The sequence below is a fragment of the Dipodomys spectabilis genome, unplaced genomic scaffold, assembly GCF_019054845.1.
Source record: "Dipodomys spectabilis isolate Male_0828 unplaced genomic scaffold, ASM1905484v1 ptg000076l, whole genome shotgun sequence".
In the NCBI taxonomy this organism is placed as follows: Eukaryota; Metazoa; Chordata; class Mammalia; order Rodentia; family Heteromyidae; genus Dipodomys; species Dipodomys spectabilis.
In genome coordinates this window covers 2,987,611-3,010,145 of record NW_024870753.1, presented here as the reverse complement: position 1 = coordinate 3,010,145, position 22,535 = coordinate 2,987,611, and the positions used below count along the sequence as shown (strand labels likewise).

Below are 22,535 nucleotides of genomic sequence, written 5' to 3'. Positions count from 1 at the left end.
GTCTTCCAGAAATGCATTAAAATTACCCATTGGTGACCTCTCACCTCTCCAGTGTGTCAATGTAGATTTCCACTCTCTCTCCCTGATGCCTCTGTCTCCAGAGTGAGGCTGGACAAACCTGGGTATCATCATCTCATCAATCTTGTTTCCCTGAGCTGCTCTGTAGTCCCAGAATTCTGCTCCAGATGACAGAATTCCTATTTAGGCCCAAGATGGTGGAGGGTGTGTTCTACTCAAGGGCCAGAAAAATGGAGGTGATGACTAACTAATGCATGTGAAGAATATACACTGGGTTGATGGCAAGTAGTCTTTTGAATCATACTGACATTCTTCTGGTGCACTGTGCTAACCACACTAGGCCAGTTTTCTTAGCAAAAATGTCAGAAACCGAAGTATGAAAGTCATTCTAGTGTGTACCTCCAAAGGGGCCCCAAACAACCAGCCTCCAAGAGCACTGGTCTCAAACTTGTGGGCACAGTCTTCTGAGGACAGAAAAAAAAATGCTAAACTAAATCCTTGGGCTGTCTAACCTGTATACAGCATCTCTTGAAGTAGGGTAAGTCAAGCAGACCACATGTACATGCTGGTTAGAATCTAGAATATACAGAAAAGGGTTTAACTAGAGTTCTTGGATGTGAGAGGGGTCACAAGCAGGATACCAGAAGGGATATCACCCAATCTCCAAAAGCGTAGGTGAAATTTGGCATTTGTGTGCTTGTGGCATTATTCACACCATACCTGGGAGAGACAGTGGGTTTGCAGAGACTGCAAATAAAGTCATCATAATGGTATTGAAAGCAAACACAAACAAGAGTAAGAACACTGAGTCTGGATATCCAGAGAGACTTACTGTCAGGATTCCTCCATCCTGGCTGTTGAGTAGAGACAGGCACTTCCTGCTTACCTCCATGGCCCATGCCTACAACCACAGAGCGGAGAGGGTGATCTTAATGCCCAGATAAAATTCTCTGTAGAACTTCTTCTGAGCAACAAAGTCAGGGGGAGGGGGTCCATGTCCTCAAGGCCTCTACTTCTGTCGATTTCTCCCACCTTGCTCCCTCCTCTGCCCTCCCTTCCTGTGTCTGTCTTCCCTAACTCTTGCTGTACTCCACCAACCAGGGTCATGTTCTATTTGACTTCGTAAACGCAGTGCCCAGTACTGGACATGTGAATAGTTTTCTGAATGCACATATGATTCATCTTGCCCTCAGCAAAGTGACAGAATGCCCTCCTTACTCCCACTGCCAGGGGTCAGGCTCATGCGTATACATTCTCTTTGTAAGTGAAAGATTCTATGCAGTAAGATGTGCTTTGTCTGTCCCAGGGATCCTGGGGGGAGGTGGGGGACAGAAATTTCATACCTCTGAGACAAGGGGGACTTGAAGACACAGGTTCATGACAAGGCCCAGGAGGGTGTATATGACATCTCGGAAGAGGTCTTCCTCACATGTGACCTTGAGAGGAAACAAGATGACCACTGATGGCTTTAATGGAGCACTTCATGGCCAGCTCTTCTTTTAGACAGGGTCTCAGATGCCCATGCTCCCCAAACGGTCAATGCTCTGGGCTTAAGTTATGGGAAGTGCTCAGAGACTAGTTCTGTGGTTAGCAGAGACACAGAAGGGTACCTTCTGTAAAGAGCTTGGTTCTGGATTTCCACTGAAGAATGGGCTGTTGGAAATGGATGATCAGGCCAGCTCCACCCAAATCCTCCACATCTCTCCAAGGTGGGTGGGAGACTTGATATAGAGGCCACAGTCCACAAAATCTATGGCTATGGAAGGTATTAAACCATTGGGGCCCCAATGCCCCAAAAGAAAGACAGAATTTTTGGAAAAGCCATGCATTAAGAAGTCAATGCCCACAAAGAGGATAAAAGACCCATTTTGAATAGAAGAGCTAAAATACCAGGAGGCCCAAGCAGGCATCTGGGAATTTTTCGTAGGCCCACATGTGTCTCCGGGCGTCAGGCTTGGCACTGAGGTTCCCCATCATGCTGACACATTGGCAGAAGGCGGAGGTGCTGGTCAACATGGGGTCTCTCTTCTACAAGTGAATCAAGAGAAATGGAAGCCTCAGAGAGCAGGTGGAGAATGGCACACAAGTCCCTAGTATCAACCCTCACTCTCCAGAGAGCTCCTCATCACCTCGAATGGCAAAGGGGTCACCATAGCCACAGGATGAAGGCAAGAGGCAGACCAAAAAGGGCCAACAGGACCTGGCTCAGGCCTTTCCCTTCTGAGCAATTCTTCATAGATGTCTGTTGTTGGGGTGAGGTTGGTCCTGGTACTTTTCCAGTTCACCAAGTCCAACACTCTCTCCAGGGAGAACTCTCGCTATCTATCCTCGGCCTCATCAGCTCAGATGGCTCAACTGCCTTCCTGCTGGGGCGGATTTCCCTTTGGGGACGGAGTTGCAGGCTGTCCTGGTGACAGCACTGCACCAGGAACCAGCTGAAGGAGATGGATCTCCTGTCTTCCCCTAAAGTGCGGCTCACGCGCAGCCCTCCCATATGCCGTCTCCACCTGCTCCACCTGTAGTTGTTTTGACAACTGACATCTGCATCGATTCCAGTTGTAAATAAACGATGAGTCAACCTGAGAGACAACAGGCATTCTGGGCTGCAAACTGTATTTACACAGCTCTGCCTAAGTTTCTGAGCACCTGTCATGGAGAAGGGAAGGAAAATGGGGGACTGGGAGGCTGCTCACCAGGACACCGGTGAGCATGGGCAGAACGTCTGGAAGGCTGGCCTGGAACCAGACTTGAAATCTGTGGAGAAAACAGCAGCCAGCATTATTTCTAAATGACACAAACTGTCACTGGAACACACAGCCTCTTGGGTAAGGTAGCAGATGGTGATAAAGTGTCCCTCTGATCTACAGCAGGTGTGGATCATTTTTTCTGAGCCAGCAAAACAGGAAAGAAAAGCAAAAAGGTCACTGGGTGGATGTAAAGTGGCTTTAAGATGTCTAAGTCTGGCGAATCTGCTTTGATGTCGAATGACAGACCTCGGGGGCAGCTTTGCTGGACTCTGCCAAGCTGACCTTGTGCTGGCTCCCCTCCCCTGTTCCACACCTGTGCGTCCTGTGTGCCCTGCACAGGTGGCGACCACAGTGTGAGCATGTACACTTGTCACAGCTACCAGGAGGGCCCAGATGCACACACGTCTCCATGTGCTGGTGTGGCATCCCATAGTTCCAGCCAGCTGGCCTGGCTGTGAGAACCAGCCTTTCTCTGGTGTGCAAGGGTTTCTAGGCAAAACCCCTGAAGTGCATAGGGAAAGACAAAGAACCAAGAAAATAAGACATGACGTAAAAATCACAGAGCAAGGCAAGACAAACCAGCCAGGCAGAGATGGCTATGCACAGTGCCTCTGGCAGCCCAAGAGGATGCTACCATGTGCTTGCTCTCAACAGTCGTGCAAGGGCCCGCTTCCAGAAGCCCCCTGGATCCCAAGGTCTGTGGGTGCTCAAGTCCTAAGGGACTTATATAAAATGGGGGTTAGTATTTGCATATAACCCACATGATCATTTGTGAGTGCGTGCGTGTTGGTACTGGGGCTTGAAATCAGAGCCCGGCACTCTTGCTCTGCTTTTTTACTCAAGGCTGGTACTCTACCACTTGAGCCACAACTCTAGTTCTGCCTTTTTGCTGGTTAACTGGATGTAAGAGTCTCACAGATTTCTCTTCCTGGGCTGGCTTTAAGCTCTGATCCTCACATCTTAGCTTCCTGAGTAGCTGGGACTGCAGCATGAGCCACCAGTGCTCAGCTTCTTGGTCCTTTCGCCTTTATTCTTTATTACAATTCTTTTTACTTTGCTATTTTTTTCTAAAGGTTGCCCAGACAGGCCCAGACTACCACCTTCCTAGGTGTTTCCCTTGGGGCTGTGATGGCAGGACAGCATTACCACGTTCAATGGTTTATTGATTGAGATGGGATCTTAGGAACTTTTTGTCCTGGCTGGTTCACACTGTGATCTTCTTGATCTCAGCCTCCCAAGTAGCTATGATAATAGGGTGAGTTGTTACCCAGTCCTCTTGTATCATTAAATAACCTCTACTCTTTAGGTTACTAGATACTTAATAGCATGGTGTCATATAAATAGATGCTCTACTGAATTATTTAGGGAATGACAAGGAAAACATCTCTCTATATTCAGCACAGATGTACTTTTTCAACATTTTTGATGTGCATTTGATAGAATCCAGATAGAAAGAGCGGACTGCTTTTAGCAGTTTCTGCTCCAAACTCATGGAGGTCTGACTACCCTGTACCCAGAGGGGCTAGGGCGAGTGTGGACCGCAGACCTCTGGGAGATGCCACACACTCGGGAGGAGGCTGGCCTCATATCTCTGCACACGAGAAAAATCACCTAGTGCATCTCAAGTGGGAGAACTATCCATTTCGGGAAATAAAACATTACCTTTCTTCCAGAAACAAGTCTGTGAGCAGTCCCATGGCGGTGTTGGCCTTCTTATCTGAGAACTCGAGAAATAACAGCAGGGCCTCCAACAATCTGCAACAAACAAACCCCAACCCCATAAACACCTCAGAGTGGCCTGTCCTCAAACTCCCAGAGGCCCAGCAAAGAGACCTTTTGAGGAATCTGGGAAGGAGCAGCATCCACGGGGAGAAAAGCTAGAAGGATTGTCCAGGCAGGCTGCCCCAGAAGCTCTGCCAAGGGAACTTGGATGCTTGACCTGGGAAAACCTGGCTTCCCTTGGCACTGGACAGTGGGACCGGATGCACCTTCCAAAGGCTGGACCAGGCCCCTGCTGCGGGGCGGGTAGTTTGAGGCTGATGTATGGAGAGAGCTTCTCAGGATGCGGCTGGGCTGCCTGAGGAGGTGAGCTCTTATCTTCACTAGTGGGGCAGGGAAGCCCACCCGCATCCCCGTCCCATGACAAATGGAAGCAATGACAATCAAAGCTCTGGTTCAGACACAATGGAATCTGGGCATGCGTGCTGGATGGTCCTAAGCTTTTATACATCCCCGACTTCCTCAGGAGCCTACTCCAGAATTCCTGCTGCCAGACACCATTTGGATTCCTCCTCCTCCAACCATTGAATTCTCTTGTTTTTGGTCTTAAAGATGAAGGCTAATGAACTTTCATAGCACAGAATGAGACAACAGCCCGAGAGCATTTGGATTTAGTCTTGGGAGACACAGGCAAGTCAGCTTCCTCATCCCAGGACAACGCTCCTCCAGCCACACTCATTACCTACAGAGGACAGCGTGTCCCTTCCTTCCTGCTGCCGTCCCCTGCCCTGTAGATAGAGAAGCTGTCCCTGTGGGTGGACTGTAGGTCAGAGAAGAGTTTCAGAGTACCAATGACTGCACTGTCACCCCAGTTAGAGGTGACCCTGACTCACATACCCCGAATGACTGTAAACATAGGAATCCCAGAGGCATGACATTGGTGGCTTTTCCTACTGTCAAGGCTGAGTGGCCAAAGACACTCCCCAGAACCTCTCTACTACAGAAGCAGGGGACCATCTTCCCCAGCAAGGGTGACGTGTGACACAGTTCTATCCTGCCAGAAAGGAGCAGTCAGTAGTACCAAGGCAGGCTGACTGCCTTTAGTTCCTGTCTGTAACATGTACGCGGCAGGATGTGACCAGTGCTACTATTGTATTAGATTGAACCATAGGAAATGGCTGGGATGAAAACATTTCTCATGCAAATGTGGTAATTTCATATGTCCGTACTAATAATCGAAAGATAAAGAAAGCTAAAGAATAAGAAAACGAGTATGAATAAAACAAATAATAAAGAAAGACACTACCAGGCACTAGGTAAGGTTTGTAGGAAGCTTTCTTAGGAGACAGGCCACTCTAGCTCTGTAGACTTGAGCCATCAACCACATTTGTTTCATGAAGTTCTACCCTGTGTTGTTTTAGAAAGGGCTCCGTGAGATGCAGAGATAGCACTGCTTCCGCTAGAAGCGGCGGTGTTCTCCTCCAGGGCTGTGTCTGTCACTGATCCCTCATAAAGGCTGATGGCAGCCACACATCAGAACCCAGGGGAGGGCGACAGGCCAATCTGTTCCTGTCTGTTGACTGATGACTTGGGATGAAAGCTGCCCGGGGGCCTTACTGGGTCAGGTCAAGGTGGCTGATGATAAGGCTCCGTCCGTTCTCTGTCTGGGCGAGCTGGAGAATCAGGGTCAGGCTCTGCTGCCTGATGGCCAGGACTGGGGACGTCAAGAAGGAGAGCAGCAGGCCAGCCCTGTCTGGATGCATCACAAGGAATCGCTGGTTTTCTTCTGCAAAACACATGGGTGACGTGCTTTGTAGGAGTCATGGTGCCACCAAGCCCCAGTTCTGCCCCTACCGCTCTAGGGGGTAAACAGGTCTCCACTCATTTGGGAGGCAGGATAATGGTGTCTAAGAGCAAGACTCCAGAACCAGATCTGGTGGGTCAGGATGAACAGGGGTTTTAGATTCGCAGTTATAAAGTCTTGCCCCCCACCCCCGGTTCCTGTCAGTAAGTCGAGAGTGTAATGCACCTACTGAAGATGACTGGGACTCGGTGAGTCAATATATGATTGCACCAGACAGGAACTGACACACACCAACCATCTCCTTCCCTCCGTGTGTGTGGGGTCTGAATACAGGAGCAAAGGGGAAGGAACTGGCCTAAGTGGAGGCTCGCTTCAGACTATCCAAAATCAGACAGGGGCCAGAGCAGCCTTTGCCACCCAGCAGTGTCTGGAGGTGCTGGATGACAAGTCACACATCTCAAGACAAACTGTACTTTTGGGGGGCAGAGGGGAAAGGGAACTCTCCATCCTTCTATCCCATTAGCATGAGCAGCCATCTCGTGAGACTTGGGCAGCCAAGGAGGAAGGTTCGGGAAACATAACTACAGTGCAGACCTTGCTTTTTGATCCTCACAGTTTTTGGAGAGGAAGGTCTAGACACCAGCTCTCCAGGGCCCGGCCTTCAGGGACAGACATCATGCCTGGCCACACAGCTGGTCACACCTGCAGCATGACTGGCACAGATGAGCAGGCTTACCATTCTCGTAGCACACTGCTTGCCAGAGCTTCAGAACAGACACACAGACGGTCTCTTCTACTGCATCCTTCTTTTCGGCTAATAAGCACCTAGAGGGGACAGGGTGAGTGAGCCACATGCAATCAGTATCCATTTTCTTTCTACTTGGTTTTATCCCGAGTCTCACCGGATGCAAGGTTAAGAAAGTAAACGTTTACGTGCAGAACCACAGGTCACCCACCAGGACTCAAGGACTGCCCGTCACTGAGTCTTGAGGTCCTGGCTTAGGACACAGGATGGAGGGGACAGGTCCGCAGTGGGTGCTGTGAGCCAGGGGCCATGGTGGAGAGCTCGCTCCAACCCACGCTGGGACCTTAAGTCTCAGGGTCATCCAAGCACAAGGGAGATATAAAGTAAGTGTAGATGGGATTCGAACGGGCCTAGCCAGGACCTGGCTGATTCCACTTCCTATTATGATTTACAAATTTAAAAAGCAGATAGAGAATAGGCAGCAATCTTGGAGACCCTGGAGAGCAGTATAAAGGGCCATCTCTCTACCACTGTGATGCCCAGAGCATCTCTGAGGCATGCTGCTGTCTCCCTCTTCATGTATTGCTACAGCCCGACTCAAGTGGCCCCAGGCTCCAAGCTCGAGGGTGTTCACGTGGGAGCTTTGTACCAGAAGAGGGAACCCCAGCTGACAGGGATGGGGTGGGGGTGGGGCACAGAGGAATACCATCTCCTGCGTGAACTGCTTACTAACCGGTTTCACACGCGATGGTAGTGTTCCCTGGCCTTGTCTGCCCAAGTGTCCCTACCTTCTTAGGACCTTGTTGTCATTGATGATGCTGAATCCACTGTGGGTTCTGAATAAAGTGCGTTCTGTGCCTGAAACAAATCCGTGGGAAAGGTGTCAGCTGGTCATGAGAACTCAATTGAGATGATCACGGCATCAAAACAAACCTCTCTCTCTTTCTCTCTCTCTCTCACATACACACACACACACACACACACACACACACACACACACACACACACACACACACACAGAGGTTCTTGCTATGTGGCCCAGACTGGCCTCAAACTGCTCCTGCCTCAGTTTCCCCAGTGCTGGGATTACAGGCATGTGCTACCAGGCTGAACTAGAGACAAATACTTTTTCATTCTGAAAAAAAAAAAAAGAACACAATTACTACCAGCCACATGATGCCACAGACAGAGGAACTACTCAGAAAAGGAGGGCGGGGCTGGGTGGCTGGGCAGGTTTGTGGCACAAGTCAGCATCGGGAAGTTTCAGAGCCTCTAGGTGCTCCAAAACTTCCGGAGAAGACTGGCACACGCATCTGATCTTAAATATTTATTTCCAAGCTGTTTCCAGGCTCTGGAGAAGAAACCTCAGAGCCTCCATTGTACACTAAAGAAAAGCCAGAGAGGCCACGGTTTGTGCAAAGAGCCTCCCGCCACTGAGCAACGAGACTTGCTTCAGCCCTGGCTTTGGTGTTGACAAGATTTGGGAGCACAGAGCAGCATGGCTCTCATTAGGAGAAGAAAACGTTTCCTCTGAAACTATGTTCACATTCGAAGCAGCCAATTAGTGTAATCCAGGTGAACTGTGCTGTTTATCCCATTAAGAATCTCTACTGGGTACCACAGGACATTTTGGGGGGAGAGGGGTACATGTAAAGTGTTTGGGGCGTGTGTGATGACTGAGTGTGTGGAATAAATACGTGGATGTAAGTATTTATGACGGAGGAGGCATGTGGTGTGTGTATACACGTCTATAGACCAGGAGAGTAAGTGCTGTGCTCGTGTGTATGTGGTATTTACTGCGTGTGTGCCGAGCATGTGCGTGTTTGGAAGAGAGGGTGGGGTGTAAGGGATCCCTCGGGATCTACATTAGCATGGGTGTGCACTCGGTATTTGTGGGAGGGATTCTTGGGGTCACAAAGTCAAGACCTCTAGGCGCTGGTCCAGCATGCTGACTCTACTCCAGACCCCGCCACACATCTGGGGCTTACACTGCTTCATTATTTCCGTCAGGATTTCCATCCCCCCTGCATAGAACAGCGGTGCCTGGTCCGGCCTGGACAGGGTCTCCAGGAGATTTTTGGTGGTCACAGCTGTGTTCTTTCCTAAAGCCAGAATTTCATGGGCTTCCTTCTCTTGAAGATCTACCTTCTCCTGAAGATTGACCTGCATGAGGTATTCTAGCAACATATGGGGGGAAAAAAAACTCTCAACAAAGCAATACTCTAATAACTAATACTGTACAAGAACACCTCCCCTCCCTCCTTCCATCCCTCCTTCCTCCCTCTCTTCTTCTCCTTTCCTTCCCTCTTTCTCCCTCCCTTCTGTTTTTCCTTCCCTCTTTCCCTCTGTCCTCCCTCTCCTCTTCCTTTCTGCCCTCCTTCCCTCTCTTCCTCCCTCCCTTCTTTTTCCTCCCCTCCTCACTGTCTCCTTCCTCTCCTCTCTTCTCCTCTCCTCCCTTCCTTTCCTCCCTTCCTTTTTTCCCCCTCTCTCCTTCCCTCCCTCCCTCCCTCCCTCTCAAGGGTGGGAGGTTGAGAAGCACAAAACATTGAAATAATTCAAACTCTTCTTCAGCAAAGATCAAGGACACAAACAAGGCACAGTCTCTATCGAGAATCTTAAGGCCTTGTGGATTCAGAGCAGTGCGAAAGCTCTGCAAGAAGACACACAGAAGAGAAAGGCACGCAGGTGGCGGAGGGAAGCGAGGGACGAAGCGGAGCAGAGCGAGGCTGTGCAGGGAAGGCAGGGAGGGCTGCTGGCCTGGCCAGGGCAGAGAAGGGAGGAAGGTAGGAAGGCACCTATGGGAGGTGCTGGAAGGGGAAAGAGACTCAGAGAGGACACCAGCAGGACCGGACTCACCTTTCACCTGTGTCTGCAGCTTGGGGTTGATTTCTAGGATCTTCTCGTAACACTCTCTAGCCTGCAAAACAGAAGCAAGACCTTGCAAAGAGGTTGGGGGTGACGGTGATTACAAAGCAGGCAGCAGGCATCAAGGATGAGGCTTCGTTATTATCGGCTTGTTCCCAGCCTGCTCACGTTTCCTGCACGGGAGCTGGCCGTGGGGTACAGGGTGTGCACTGGACACTTCGTTTACACTCTTCAGGTTCTGTGTGTGTGTGGTGGAAACACGCATCATTTTAAAACTCATCTGTGCAGTCAGATATAGACATCGGTGAAAAATATCCAGTCTTACCTTTTTTGGTGGGTTGTGTCTATTTGGGATATGAAAAATCATAATGTAAATGCAACACATGCATATGACATTTGCAATAAGAAAGAACAGGAGGCTAACTGTTACCTATGCCCACGGGGAAGTAAGGAATAAATGAAACTGGAGACAGTGTTGAATGAGAGACGGGAAGAGGAAAACAGGCTGCCAACTTCAGGACACAAGCTGAGGGCCAGGAGGGGTAGCTCCCGGTTGTAATTGCAGCTATTGGGAGATGGAGAGGGGGAGGACTGCAGCTTGACCCCAGCCCAGGCAGAGTGAGACCCTGCCTGAACAACAAGCTAGGTGTGGTGGTATACACGTAATCCTAACACTCCAGAGGTGCAGGTAGCAGGACTGTGGTCTGGCTAGCCTGGGACAAAAGCAACAGACTCGCCTGGAAAATAACTAAAGCAGGAAGGGCTCGGGGTGTGGTTCAATGGGTAGGGGGCCTGCCTAGCAAGTGATCGGTCTTGAGTTCAAACCCAGGTACCATACCAAAGGCCCAGGGTAAAAAGATAAAGGGTTCTTTCCTGGTGTCATTGACTCTACTGCAGAGCTACCCATCCAGCACCTTTATTTAATGGTGGTTTTTGAGACGGGGTCTTGCTTTCTGCCTAGGCATGTGCCTGGACCACGATCTGCCTATGGTAGGCCTCTTGTAGCTGTTGAGGTGTCAGGAACATGACACCACGTGTAGCTCCCCTCTGTTGAGATGGGGTCTCACAAGCTTTTCAATCCAGGCTAACCAGGAACCACGATGCCAACGTCTCATGCCTCTTGTATTCCCCTACGAACTTACCTCCCTGTAGTTTTTCAGGGCCAGGTGGGCTTTCCCCATGTGGAAGTAGGCCTTTGTGTAGGCTTCATCACACTGCGTGAAAGAGAATGGCTGGTCAGAGGTTTCGTTAGCCACTTCCCTAACAGAACGAAGGCAGACACAAGTGTTCTCAGGTTGACTGCTGGGGCTGTATGTCTGTGACTGGTCTAACTGTTGCCCGTGAGGGGCCTGAGTGGAGGAGAAGTCCTCTGCCAAAGCAATGGTACATGCCAGTTTTCATCTTCGTTTAGTTGAGACATACTCAGGAAGCAAACCGGAAGCTCTTAACTTGGAAGAGCGCTCGCTTAACATGGGTTTCAGTTAGAATCACCTAGAATGCTCACAATGCCACTAGCTCCCTCTCCCCCCCACCCTTGCCCCCTGGGCCAATGAAATTAGTATGTAGGGTGGGGCCAGTCATTTGTTCAGCTCTCCAGGCCGAATAACTAAGTAGGTAAGTTCGGAGAACTGATTTATTGCAGGAGAAAGAATTGGCTCTGGGAAAACAGCTGGTGCTACCAGTATTTATGTGGGGCCGGGAGGTTTGTTCCTCCTCCCGAGTGAGCTGCAGTACATATATACGTCACATCTATCATTTGAGGCCTGGAGGATGTCCCCCGCTTTCCAAAGACACTACTGAAACGTATGGCTGAGAATCTTCTATTCGGGGGAGGTGTTTCTGCACTGACCTGTCCTCTCCTTTATCTTTGTTAGAACTCTGCAAGGAATAATTTGGCACAGGGACATGAATCTGATTTACAATAGCCTGGTTAAATTAGCCTCGTGTCGTTACAAGGCAGTAACTGGGTGAGATGTCCGTTAGGGATTAAGGGGTAGGGAACAACTGGTCCATGGACTCCAGACCCTCAAAATGATTTGGGATGTGACAAAATGGACCCATATGCTTCTTGCCAGCTGCCCTTGGCTGTCTAAAGAGGCAGATGATTTGCATAGCTAATGAGCTTTTTGGGGGGAGCGGGGGCGGTCAGTTGTGGGACTTGAACTCAGGGCCTGAGCACTGTCCCTGAGTCTTTTTGCTCAAGGCTAGTGCTCTACTCCTTTGAACCATGGTGCCACTTGCAGTTTTCTGGTAGTTAATTGGAGATTAGAGTCTCATGGCTGCCTGGGTTGGCTTCTCATCGAAATCCTCAGATCTCAGCCTCCTGAGTAGCTGGGATTATAGGTGTCAGCCACCAGTGCCTGGCCCCACAAGTGTTGTGAGCAATATCCTTGTGGTTTTTAGCAGAAAAAAAGGTTCCCTACCCATAAGCCTTAGCAAGGTTAGGAGGTCATGTGTTCTGGGTAAATCTGTGTTCAATCCCTCACCAGGAGCAGGGTGCTGGCTAGGCCAACCTAACATACTGGATGTTCATTTTCCTGGTCTGGACGGTGATGCTAATAATGGCATGGAAAGCACGGAGCATGGCTCCAGACAATGCGTCACGAGCTGCTGGTGGTGGAGTTATAAGAGCGGGAATCCATTTCAGAGCAAAAGCGATCTAAAGAAAAGCCGACTCCTAGTAAAAGAGGAAGTGAGAATTGTCAGAGCCAGCCTTGGAGGCGTGTTTCCATGGACGTCCGGAGCAGAGCTGTGAGCCTGGTAACGCCACAGATCCCATCAAGGAAGCAGGAAAGGCACAGTCAAAAGGGGAAAAGAGGCAACTCCAACATTTCAGTTCTTAAACTGAAATAGTCACAGCAAATAATTCACTGGCAGAACACTGAAAGCCTGAGCCACGGCCTCGGTGGGTGTATCACTGAGAAGCAGGTGTCACCGTGGCTCCATCTTCCCCATGACCAGTGCAAAGAGCCACTGGTAGACACTGCTCATACCAGGCCCATTCTCCTGTGACCACGTATCCACGCTCAGGCTCCCCTTGCATGAGCCCCAGGTTCCCTTGAAAGGAACCGTGACATGGAGGAAGAGTGTATTTCTTTGTGTGGGAAGTGTTCTGCCAGGAAAGAAATGATCCCAGTCCTGATTGAAAGCAGCCTTGCTGCCTTTCCTTTCCTCGAAAAGGATCGTCAGTCCTCAAATGCCACCACACCGGCTTGTCTCCACCAATTTAAAAGTGTCAAGAATGTTAAACGGGTGTGAAAGCACTAATGCTAATAATAATGGTACAGAGAATGAAACTTTTTCTTTGAATTTACCGCTTCCACGAAGAACCAACGAATGTTACTACTTTGAGAATTCCTGGAACATTTTGGCCCATCCATCCAAACCGCTCCACCTGGGAGCCTGGCTGGTATTTTAATAATACTGCGTGTCGGCATGACCTCACATCAGCTCTGCTCATCGTTAATTATGCTGTATTATAATTCAGATTTGGGAACAGGCCTTTGTGGAAGCTATACCACATCAGGGGATTATAGGGGGTTGTGGGTTGAGACAAGGCCATTTACGGCAGATGGCGAAGGGGGTGGCTTACAGTCAGACTAACACTGGTTCTGTGATCCTGCATACATTACTTAGTTCATCTCTGAGGCTTAACTTGTGAGAAAAATCAGGACAACAGTGGGCCGGAGCAGAACAGAACAGGCTGTGTTAAGCGTGTGGCAAATGATGGTTAAAACCACCAACAAGGACCCCTTGCCTTGTTCTTCTCTTGTAGGGAGATGGTGGAGAGAAGAAATCGTGATCAAACAAGGGGGCTGTGCAGGTTAGTGGGTCTATGCTGGAGTGAGGAGACTTGATACTATCCACAGCTTCAGGTAACTCTCCTAACTTCAGGACCTCTCCAGTGCCCTGGAATGATGCTTGGAGACAGGGGATTCTCCAAATGTCAGTTTTGAAAGATCCCTTGAGTACTGTGAACCATCACAAGCAAAGGTGGCTTCCTAATTCGCCTCCATTTCCTTTGCTTACTTGGCTCCTCTTCTGCTACCCCCTATTAACAACCAAGCAGGTAGACAGGGCCAGCACACTAGTGTGAATGGGTAGTCTTGGGTTAGCCATGGTTAGGAAGTCAGGCTGAATGTGCTCTCCTAAGGAACCACCTGGAGCATTCTACTGCCTGCCGTAGTTTTACTTGATCACAAGCTGCTTAAAACAATATTGGCATATTAAAATAAAGAGAAATGCAATAATATGAGGGGATGGGGAGAGATGAGGGAGAATGATGGAAGAGTAGCATTGATCAAGCTGCACTGTACTCAGAAACTGACCTGCTAAACTGAGACGCTGTAAAAGCACTTGAATATTAAAAGTAAATAAATGAGTAACAGTAAAACAAAGAGACGCATTTTAGAGAATGCCATATCGATTCACCAGGGGCTTTTTAAATATTAAAAACATGTTTTAAAAGCAAATTTCTGCTTCTTGTTTGTGGCAGGGTGTGGGGCTCATTTCCCTTCTCTGCAGGCAGCAATGTGTGGGCGCAGACCTCTGAGATACGCTAGCTTTGACTCTTTAGTTACAGACCCCAGTGACAATGGAGCACAGGGAAATGTGGATGGAGGGTTATTTTAACATCTTGTCATCCGAAATAATGTCTCTAAGGAGTAATCATGCCATTTCCAAAACAAACAGGCCTTACTTCACTGCACCTTGGACTGCTTCCTTGGGCAGGCTCTGGAAGGAGTACTTATGTAAATCATGGTGGTAAGTGCCTGAGGCCTGACTGAAGTTGAACAACAGGAATTCTCTCTTCTGATTTTTTTCCCTCTACAAATAGGGGTCAGTATAATACAATTCCAATTATTTATTAAGGCTGAAACAGCCTAAATGGATGAGGAAAAATGGGAATATAGTGGAAATGAGCTCCTACAGCTGGCTCAAGAAGAAAGAGATTTCAATGGGGGGTGGGAGGGAGGGAAAGTGGGAGAAAAATGAGGGAGGGAGGAACAGCTTTGACAAGAAATGTACTCTCTACCTTACTTATGGACCTGTAACCGCTATGTACATCACCTTGACAATAAAATTTTAAAAAAAAATTTAAGAAAGTTTTCTAGTATGATGTAGACAAAAGCACCAGATAATAAAAGTGGGGATGGGGGGGGGCAGGAATGAGCCACTGCAATGCAAGGCCTTGAAAAGTACTAGCAGAGCATCTGTGGAAGTGCCCGCTCTGAGCTGGGCCGTTTCTGAGTGGTATCATGACCCTTGCAACATTCCATCTCATTGTGTAGGTGAGGAGGCAGGCTCTGGCTGCAGCTCATACTCTTTCCTACCACCAGACTAGCAGCACCCTCCATTATTTTAGGATTAAGACATTTGTCTTGAGTAGAACCAACCTGGGCGCCTGGGAAAGGAGATATTGTCTTACCTTCAGAGCCCAGTTGCAATCCACCAGCACCTTCTGGTAGTCCCCGAGTTTACTGTAAGCCTGTAATGACACAGATGGACACTCAAACACAGCTCTGCACAGAGCACTCTGCTCAGTACAGAAAGAACAGCCACAAGGAGCAGCTGTATCGGCCGCCCTGTACCAGGCAGGGCCCAGCAGGAATCAGGTAGCATATTCACCCTGGAGATCCAAGTGGATTTTGCCAAGGGACCACTAACAAGGGCAGGACAAGGTTCAGGGGCCATCAAGGGTGTTACAGAACCCCAGGGCTATCAAAGTGAGCCTCCATGACCACAGCGAGGAGGAGGGAAACAGAGGAGGAGGAGGAGGGAGGAGAGAAGACCATGTGGGACCAGCTGACATGAGCGGAGGCCTTTACACGGCCTTCATGGGAGCTGTGAAGCCAGGAGATGAAGAACCCCATCTCAGTGCTGTCCTTCCCTCTGATCTGAACCCCAACAGAAACTAGAGGAGTAGGGGACCAAGACCTCAGTGCATCCTGGCCAGACCCTTGGTGCAGAGCAAGCCGGAGGAGGGTCAGGCGTGGCAGAGAGAAAATGGCCAATGCACTAACCACAAGTACAAGGAAGAGCTCCTCTCCGGCGTCCACCCTGCAGTGAGTGTTCCAAGAGGACACCATGCATGAAAGGGAATCAAGAAGGGACTTTGGAAGACAATGCAAACCAAACTGGGGATTCAGGTGAGGAAGGAAGGCCAAGCTCCAGGAAGGGAGAGTGGCTGTTCTAGGATCCCACCAGTCACCCATAATAAAGCCAATGCCACAGGCAGGGTTGCCCGTGACCAAAACCTTAACGAGGCCCCGTGACATCCCACTGCTCAGATGAGCTGGTTACCCCGACAAGCCAGTTGTGAGGTCCATGGCCAAAGACAGGGGGGAAAGCAGGCAGTTTCTGAGTTTCTGCAGGGCAGCTCTTTGTGGGCATAGGAAGCAAGAGCAGCCCAGCACCTTCATTAACCTGGGCGCTGTGGGTTAACTGAAGAAAACCCTTGGAGCCATCTGTGTTCAGAGCCGTGGGCTGCATTTGAGTCAGCTGTGAGGAAGCAGTTAGCCTCTCCATAGAGACCCGTAACCACTGTGAGTCAGGGCCCAGTCTCTACACAGCCTCTTGCTTTTTATGCCATGGAATATTATTCACAGCCATGAAGGAGAATGAAATTATGTCATTGGCAGGAAAATGGGCGCAACTGGAGATTAATGTGCTGAGTGAGATAAGCCAAGTTCTTTTCCTTGTTAAGGCTTGCACTCAGCACCCTGTCATGTCTCTGTTCTCCTTGGCTTTTTCACATTTCAGGAGGAACTATTCTTTTCTCTTCTTCCAAAATGGTAATTAAATGCTAAACTCACATAAATGACATCAGCAATCTATTGATCATAACATTAATTCTGGGAGAAAAACAAAGCGGTGAAAGGGTAGGGAGTTGTTATTTATTTTTGCTGCTGTTTTTTTGTTTTTAGCAAGAAACACTCAATTCACAGGGTCCTTATTAAGTGTTTTCCAGCACTGCATGGAAACAGGAGATCCATTTTAAAAATAGTCAATGACTTTCTATTTGTCTCTGAATAAGCTTTCTCTTTGGGAAGCCTGAGAGAAATTGCTCCCCTAAAGCTTTTCTTTTGCGTTTACTTGTATTAATCCAGACTCACTGTTGATGTGATTCTTCAGAATGTATCAAAGAGCTGCTTAAAACTAAGTACAGTAAAAATGTAACTAATTTAGACAAACTGGGGGATGGGCAGTCTAATGAGATATAAGTCTAAATTACATAACATTCCCAAAGCAATTCCATTTTATTGCTTTTGAATCACTTCAGAGCCACAATCCTGAATGAGCACCTATCAGTAGATGTTTCTAGGGACCAGAACTGCGAGATAAATCAAGAATGGGATGTAATTGCAGTATTAATTGCTTACATTTAAATGATTCCTCTGAATTGTCAACAGAAACTTAATTCCTCAAATGGATTTATTATGTCTCCAGTTATGTAACTTACCAAGGATGTGCTGAAGAGCAACTGCAAGCAGAGCATTAGAGAAGGTATATGGCAGCTTTCTGCCTTCAATAACTATAGCTTTGCTACAATGATAAGCTGTACGGTGCTCAATCTACCTCTAGCCATCTTGTCTGTCAATTTACCTCCTTTTATAAAGTTTTACCACACATGAGGTAGGCAATTAATACCTCATCACCAGGTGGATGTCTGCAAAGGGCTGAACTAATGAGGTTATACTGTGCTTGGAATAGTAATAATCATCAAGTGATGCTGCTGCTGCTGCTGCTGCTGATGATTTTGTGCTAGTACTAGGGCTTGAACTCGGCCTGGGCACTATCCCTTAGCTTTTTCACTCAAGGCTGGAGTTCTATCACTTGATCCACAGCTCCATAGGCCTTTCAGTAGCTAAGAGGAGATAAGAGTCTCAGGAACTTATTCATGCCGGCTTTGAACCAAGATCCTCAGATCTCAGCATCCTGAGTAACCAGGATTACACTGGCAGCTGGCTTGTGCTTGGAATTATTCAACATTACACACTGTCCCTCCCTGGACTCTCTGGCCTTCATGTGTCTGTTTCTTGCTATTGATGCTCTTCTTCCACCAAGCACAGCCAGACCTCCCTGTGTCACAGAGCCCGGAAGTGATGAGCACTGTGAAACAGCGTCTCCCTGTAGTAAATGACATGCATCAAAGTCATCCCATCCCGGTCCTGCTGACAGGCCCTGATCACCTGGCAATCATGCCCACCCATCTGCTAGCTTCTCAGGCCCAAGCCACAGAGACTTCCATCACACATGGAAAAACAACCAACTACTTCTCAGGGATAAGATCATAGACCACATTTGTTGTTGTTCCAATTGAGAGCTGTCAGCCCTGTCCCTTCATTAAGCAGCAGGTAATAAGCATCAGGGTGGTGTCCTGGGAAACAGATCCCCTGTGATATAAAACTGAGTTGAAAGGGCTGTGGAAACTCAAATTGGCTGTAAGTCCATCCTCGACCCTCCCTCCCCCCGTTCAACTCCAGTCACAGAATCTTGAAGAGGGGTAGACAGAATAAGTGAGAAATGAATAGGAGTTAGAAATTGAGATAGAACCAAAAAGAGGGTGGGGGAGGAGGAGTCGGACGATGGTAGAATTCTAAGTGTCATAGGTCATTGCATCCTGGTGGTCCTCCTACTCAGGACAGAGTTCTCCCCAACTCTTCCTGCAGGACTGGTCGCTTGACATCATTTGAAGCATGGAAACCCATACCTGCTACACACCCACCAGCTCCTCCTACTCCAAACAAGTGCCAGGTTTGGTCAGCACTTGCCAATGTACCATCCCCTAACACCCCACTCCCAACCCCCGCCACGGTCCCCCCCCCACCCCCGCCAGCGGCCCACTGACCTGGGCTCGGTTAGTGTACAGCACCTTCATGTCCTTCATCTTCTCCAAGCCCTCGCTGTAGTGTTGGATGGCCAGGTTGTAGTCGCCCTTGCTGAAGGCTTCGTTCCCCTTCACTCTTAGGGCTGTGGTGATGGAAGTGGTGCAGGTGAGCTCACCACACAAGGTCCCAGCTTCTTGCAGACTGCACTCTCCCGGCTTCCCGATTCTGCTCTGAAGGTCCTAGCCACCATCAATCCGTAGGCACTCACCACTCAATTCTCTCTGCAGCTACTTTAGGACCTGTTCCTTTAAGGTTCCCCGCCCCCACCCCCTTCCTGGTGTTTGAACTCAGGGTCTGGGTGCTGTCCTTGAGCCTCTTTGTGTTCAAGGCTAGCGCTCTACCACTTGAGCCACAGTTCCACTTCCAGCTTTTTCTGAGTAATTTATTGGAGATAAGAGTCTCAAGGACTTTCCTTCCCAGGCTGCCTTTGAACCACGATCCTCAGATCTCAGCTTCCTGAGTAGCTAGGATTATAGGTGTAAGCTACTGGTGCCCAGCTTTTAAGTATTTTTCCCCCTCCCAACCCACCTACAAGTCCTCCAGATGGCATCTCAGAGAACGCTTTGTGCATCAAGGCTCAGGAGCACTCTGAGCTTGCCACACATCGAACGTCCCTGAAAACGATCTTCCATTATACATATCCACCCTCTCACACACTCTGTGCCTATGTCTTTTTTCTCTCCCTTTCCTGTCTCACATTTAGCTTTCTTATTTCATCATCCTTTCTGATTTCCTCATCCAGGGCTCAGACTAGCCAGTGGCAGCTCACTCCCTTCTCTCCCTAATGTTCAAGCACTGTTGAAGACTCCACGTGTTTTAGAAAGAGGGCAGACTGAGGCTGCCCGCTGCAGCCGACCAGAGGAGACATGACCACTGGCTTCTGCAGGGCCAGGCTCTTGCTGACACGGCCCCAGCTGCAAACTCATCACCTGAGAGCAGAACTTCCGGTCCTCAACATCTGTACACAGGCTCCTGTGCACTTCCCCAGCAGAGTGAAGAGAGAGATGGATGATTACCGTCTGCTAGGACTTTGTTTTCCATTCTTCTCTTGGCTCTCTCCTTTGCATCCTTTTCCATAGATGCCAAGAAGGCCTCTGGCCACAGAGGGATTTCCACCATTAAAAGAAAAACACACATATGGTGTTCAGTTTTCTAGTGGAGATTCCAAAATGCGTTTACAGCCACATTTCTCACGCGTGCACATGTGGGTGCACGCGTGCACGCATACACATACACACGCGCAGATACTTCAGAGCCAACTAGAGTGACATTTTCTTCCTTTGACATTAAATGGCAATCTGTGTAATACGGTATTATACATGATGACTGTGGCTATAAATTATGTCTTTTAAAAGAGATTTTGTTTGAAGAGACTTTTTTTTTTCTCTGTTCCTTTTAGCATAATGAACTTTGAGGCTGAGCAACAGAGAAACTGCTGCATCCCTTGAGCAGCGAAGGGCAAATTAGATGACACAGAAAAAGCAAATTCAGTTTACAAAGATTGGCCAGGCGAAAAGGCAGCCAAGTCCCGTGGCACTGTCCAAGCAGACCACTGCTACAGCATCTGGGTGATTAGGAGGATTTGGGTTATGGCTACTTGCAAGCCCAGAGGTTAAAATTTAAAATTTAAGGTCTGGAAATTATAGCCAGTAAAAACAGAACCTAAATGAATAAAACACATCGGGAGAAGATGCTGTTCTTACCTGGATTTATTCCATCTTCAGTCTGTAAGGCACAGGTTATCATAGAAACAAAGAAACATATTTCAAAGACTACTCTCGATTTAATATGCAACTAAACCAAAAAGGTAAGCCAACTACAAAAGAAGAATGAGGCCATTTCTTTTAAATCACCAATACTGAAGGGTCCCAAATTTGGGCGCTTGCTTTAAATTAGCAAATGTGATTATGGGTGCCGTTTCTAGGGGCTGAGAATCAAGATTTCCCAGGTCATGGGATACCCCTCTCTTCCCGGCAGTTATGGACATACAACTGAGTAAAATGCATCACCTTAACAGAACAGTTGGCACACTAGCTCAGTGGGTAGAAAGGCTAAATTTTCATTCAAACAAACCCAAAAGGCTGTTTAAAGATGTCCCAGGGAGACTAAGCAGGGGAAATCCAGAGTTTATACTCCCTTGTGGAAAATAACGTTAGCAAATCTAAGAAAACAAAAGACTATTTCAGTTTTCACAGAGAGCAGGCATTAAACGTCCCCCCAGTGCAGGTCTTCTTGATGAATCTACTTATTTAACCCCCTAGCAGAATAAAACCTCCTTGGGAGCTTGTGGAGGACTGATGAGGGTCTTGTCCATGGCGATGCGGCACGCGTCCTCCTCCTCCTCTAGGTCTCCCTCCAACAGCTGCAGGTGTTTTTCTGTCTCCAGGACAGCTTTCTGCTGTACCTCTGGGTCATCAGAATTCATGTCTTGAATTAAATTGGCTAGAGAGGAAATCAGGTGTGAATCAATCAAGCTGAGTCTTCAAAAGAAAAGAAAAAAAAAAACCAACTTCATTCACCGGAAAGGATGGTGGAGAAAATTAATGGGGAAGATCTTAAGGAAGGAAACTAAGGCTGTAGAAAGCACAGACAGAGTAATGAGAAGCAATATGGAACAATTAAGTACAGGATTTGTCTGGAAAGAGAGCTGCCAGAGAATTTAACGCTAGGCTTCAAGGAATAGTTTTAAGCCATTCTTCAATGCAACCGTAATTTAGGGAAAGCTTATTAGGAGGCAGATAGTCTGCAGAATGTGATAGACAACAATGATGGGTAAAAAAAAAAAAATCTTTCTGTGATTTGCTTTTGTGAAAAGCTTTTGATCTTGTGTAGGAGACGAAATGCGAGTACAAGCAGCTTTGAGGTTCACATAACAATAGCCCTTTACTTCCTCCCTCCCTCCCTCCCCTCCCTCCCTCCGTGTATTTCCATCCGTGGCCCATCAACCTGCAGTCATCTCGCCAGGTACTCAACCCCTTTGTCCTCCCGTCCCATCTGATGGAGAAATCTATTCATCTCACTCCAGTTCCAGAGGGATCAGTCCACTTCTGCATTATCCTAGCGGAAGTGAATCTCATCTCCTCACATGGGTCCCCAAGACTAGCATGAACACGAACCCCCATGGACCCACACTTTTGGAACCTCTGCTGTGCCAAGTTTCCAAGCACTGCCTTGGCTAATGTAAGTCAGGTGGCCAATCCAGGGTGGAGAAACAGACTCCTTTGATTAAACAACAATAACAACAAGGATTTATGACTTTTTTTTTTTTACCATTAACCAGAATGTGTTACAGGTATTTAACTGTTTTTAGTGATTTTTAAAAATAAAATGTACGTACTTTTGCCATCTTTTTTCCTCTCTTAATAAGATATACTATTTCTACAAGCAGTGTAAAAGAAAGAGTTGCCATTCCTCCATGCTCTTGATATGGTCAGACTTTAACATTGTTGTCACTGAATGAATGGGAAGGATAGCTTCTTAATGCTTCAATTTGCATTTTCTGAATATACCTGAGATCAAATACCTTCTGGGCAGGTCGTGTGTATTTCTTCAGTTGATGCACCCGTTCCTATCCATGACCAATTTTGTAAAAACAGGTAATCTGTCCATTTTATACTAATTTATATAATTTCTTTATACATTCTGAACTGGTCCCATGTATTTCTACATATCTTCCTCTTGGGTATGGCCTGTACTTTCATTTTCTTCTTATGGATGCTTGTTTTGAAGAGATTTTCATTTTTTTG

At 48.0% G+C, this 22,535-nt stretch overlaps 1 protein-coding gene across 3 annotated transcripts in view; it reads right to left on the bottom strand.

Annotated features, from left to right (window-relative positions):
• Positions 1–22,535, bottom strand: part of Ttc12 (tetratricopeptide repeat domain 12) — a 42,147-nt gene that overhangs the window by 6,849 nt on the left and 12,763 nt on the right. Inside the window, exons 3-18 of one of the 3 annotated variants that reach the window (XM_042682883.1) lie at positions 21,062–21,231; positions 20,493–20,514; positions 19,806–19,883; positions 18,750–18,871; positions 15,327–15,386; positions 11,041–11,112; positions 9,890–9,950; positions 9,022–9,210; positions 7,822–7,891; positions 7,025–7,113; positions 6,102–6,270; positions 4,428–4,520; positions 2,712–2,772; positions 1,909–2,046; positions 1,362–1,454; positions 851–919 (exon numbers count right to left, since the gene is read on the bottom strand). In XM_042682883.1, coding sequence (XP_042538817.1) covers positions 851–919; positions 1,362–1,454; positions 1,909–2,046; positions 2,712–2,772; positions 4,428–4,520; positions 6,102–6,270; positions 7,025–7,113; positions 7,822–7,891; positions 9,022–9,210; positions 9,890–9,950; positions 11,041–11,112; positions 15,327–15,386; positions 18,750–18,871; positions 19,806–19,883; positions 20,493–20,514; positions 21,062–21,231 — 1,556 coding nt within the window. Of the gene's footprint in view, positions 1–850; positions 920–1,361; positions 1,455–1,908; positions 2,047–2,711; positions 2,773–4,427; positions 4,521–6,101; positions 6,271–7,024; positions 7,114–7,821; positions 7,892–9,021; positions 9,211–9,889; positions 9,951–11,040; positions 11,113–15,326; positions 15,387–18,749; positions 18,872–19,805; positions 19,884–20,492; positions 20,515–20,798; positions 21,039–21,061; positions 21,232–22,535 lie in introns of those variants that run through there. The other 2 variants (XM_042682884.1, XM_042682886.1) reach the window with 2 other exon arrangements.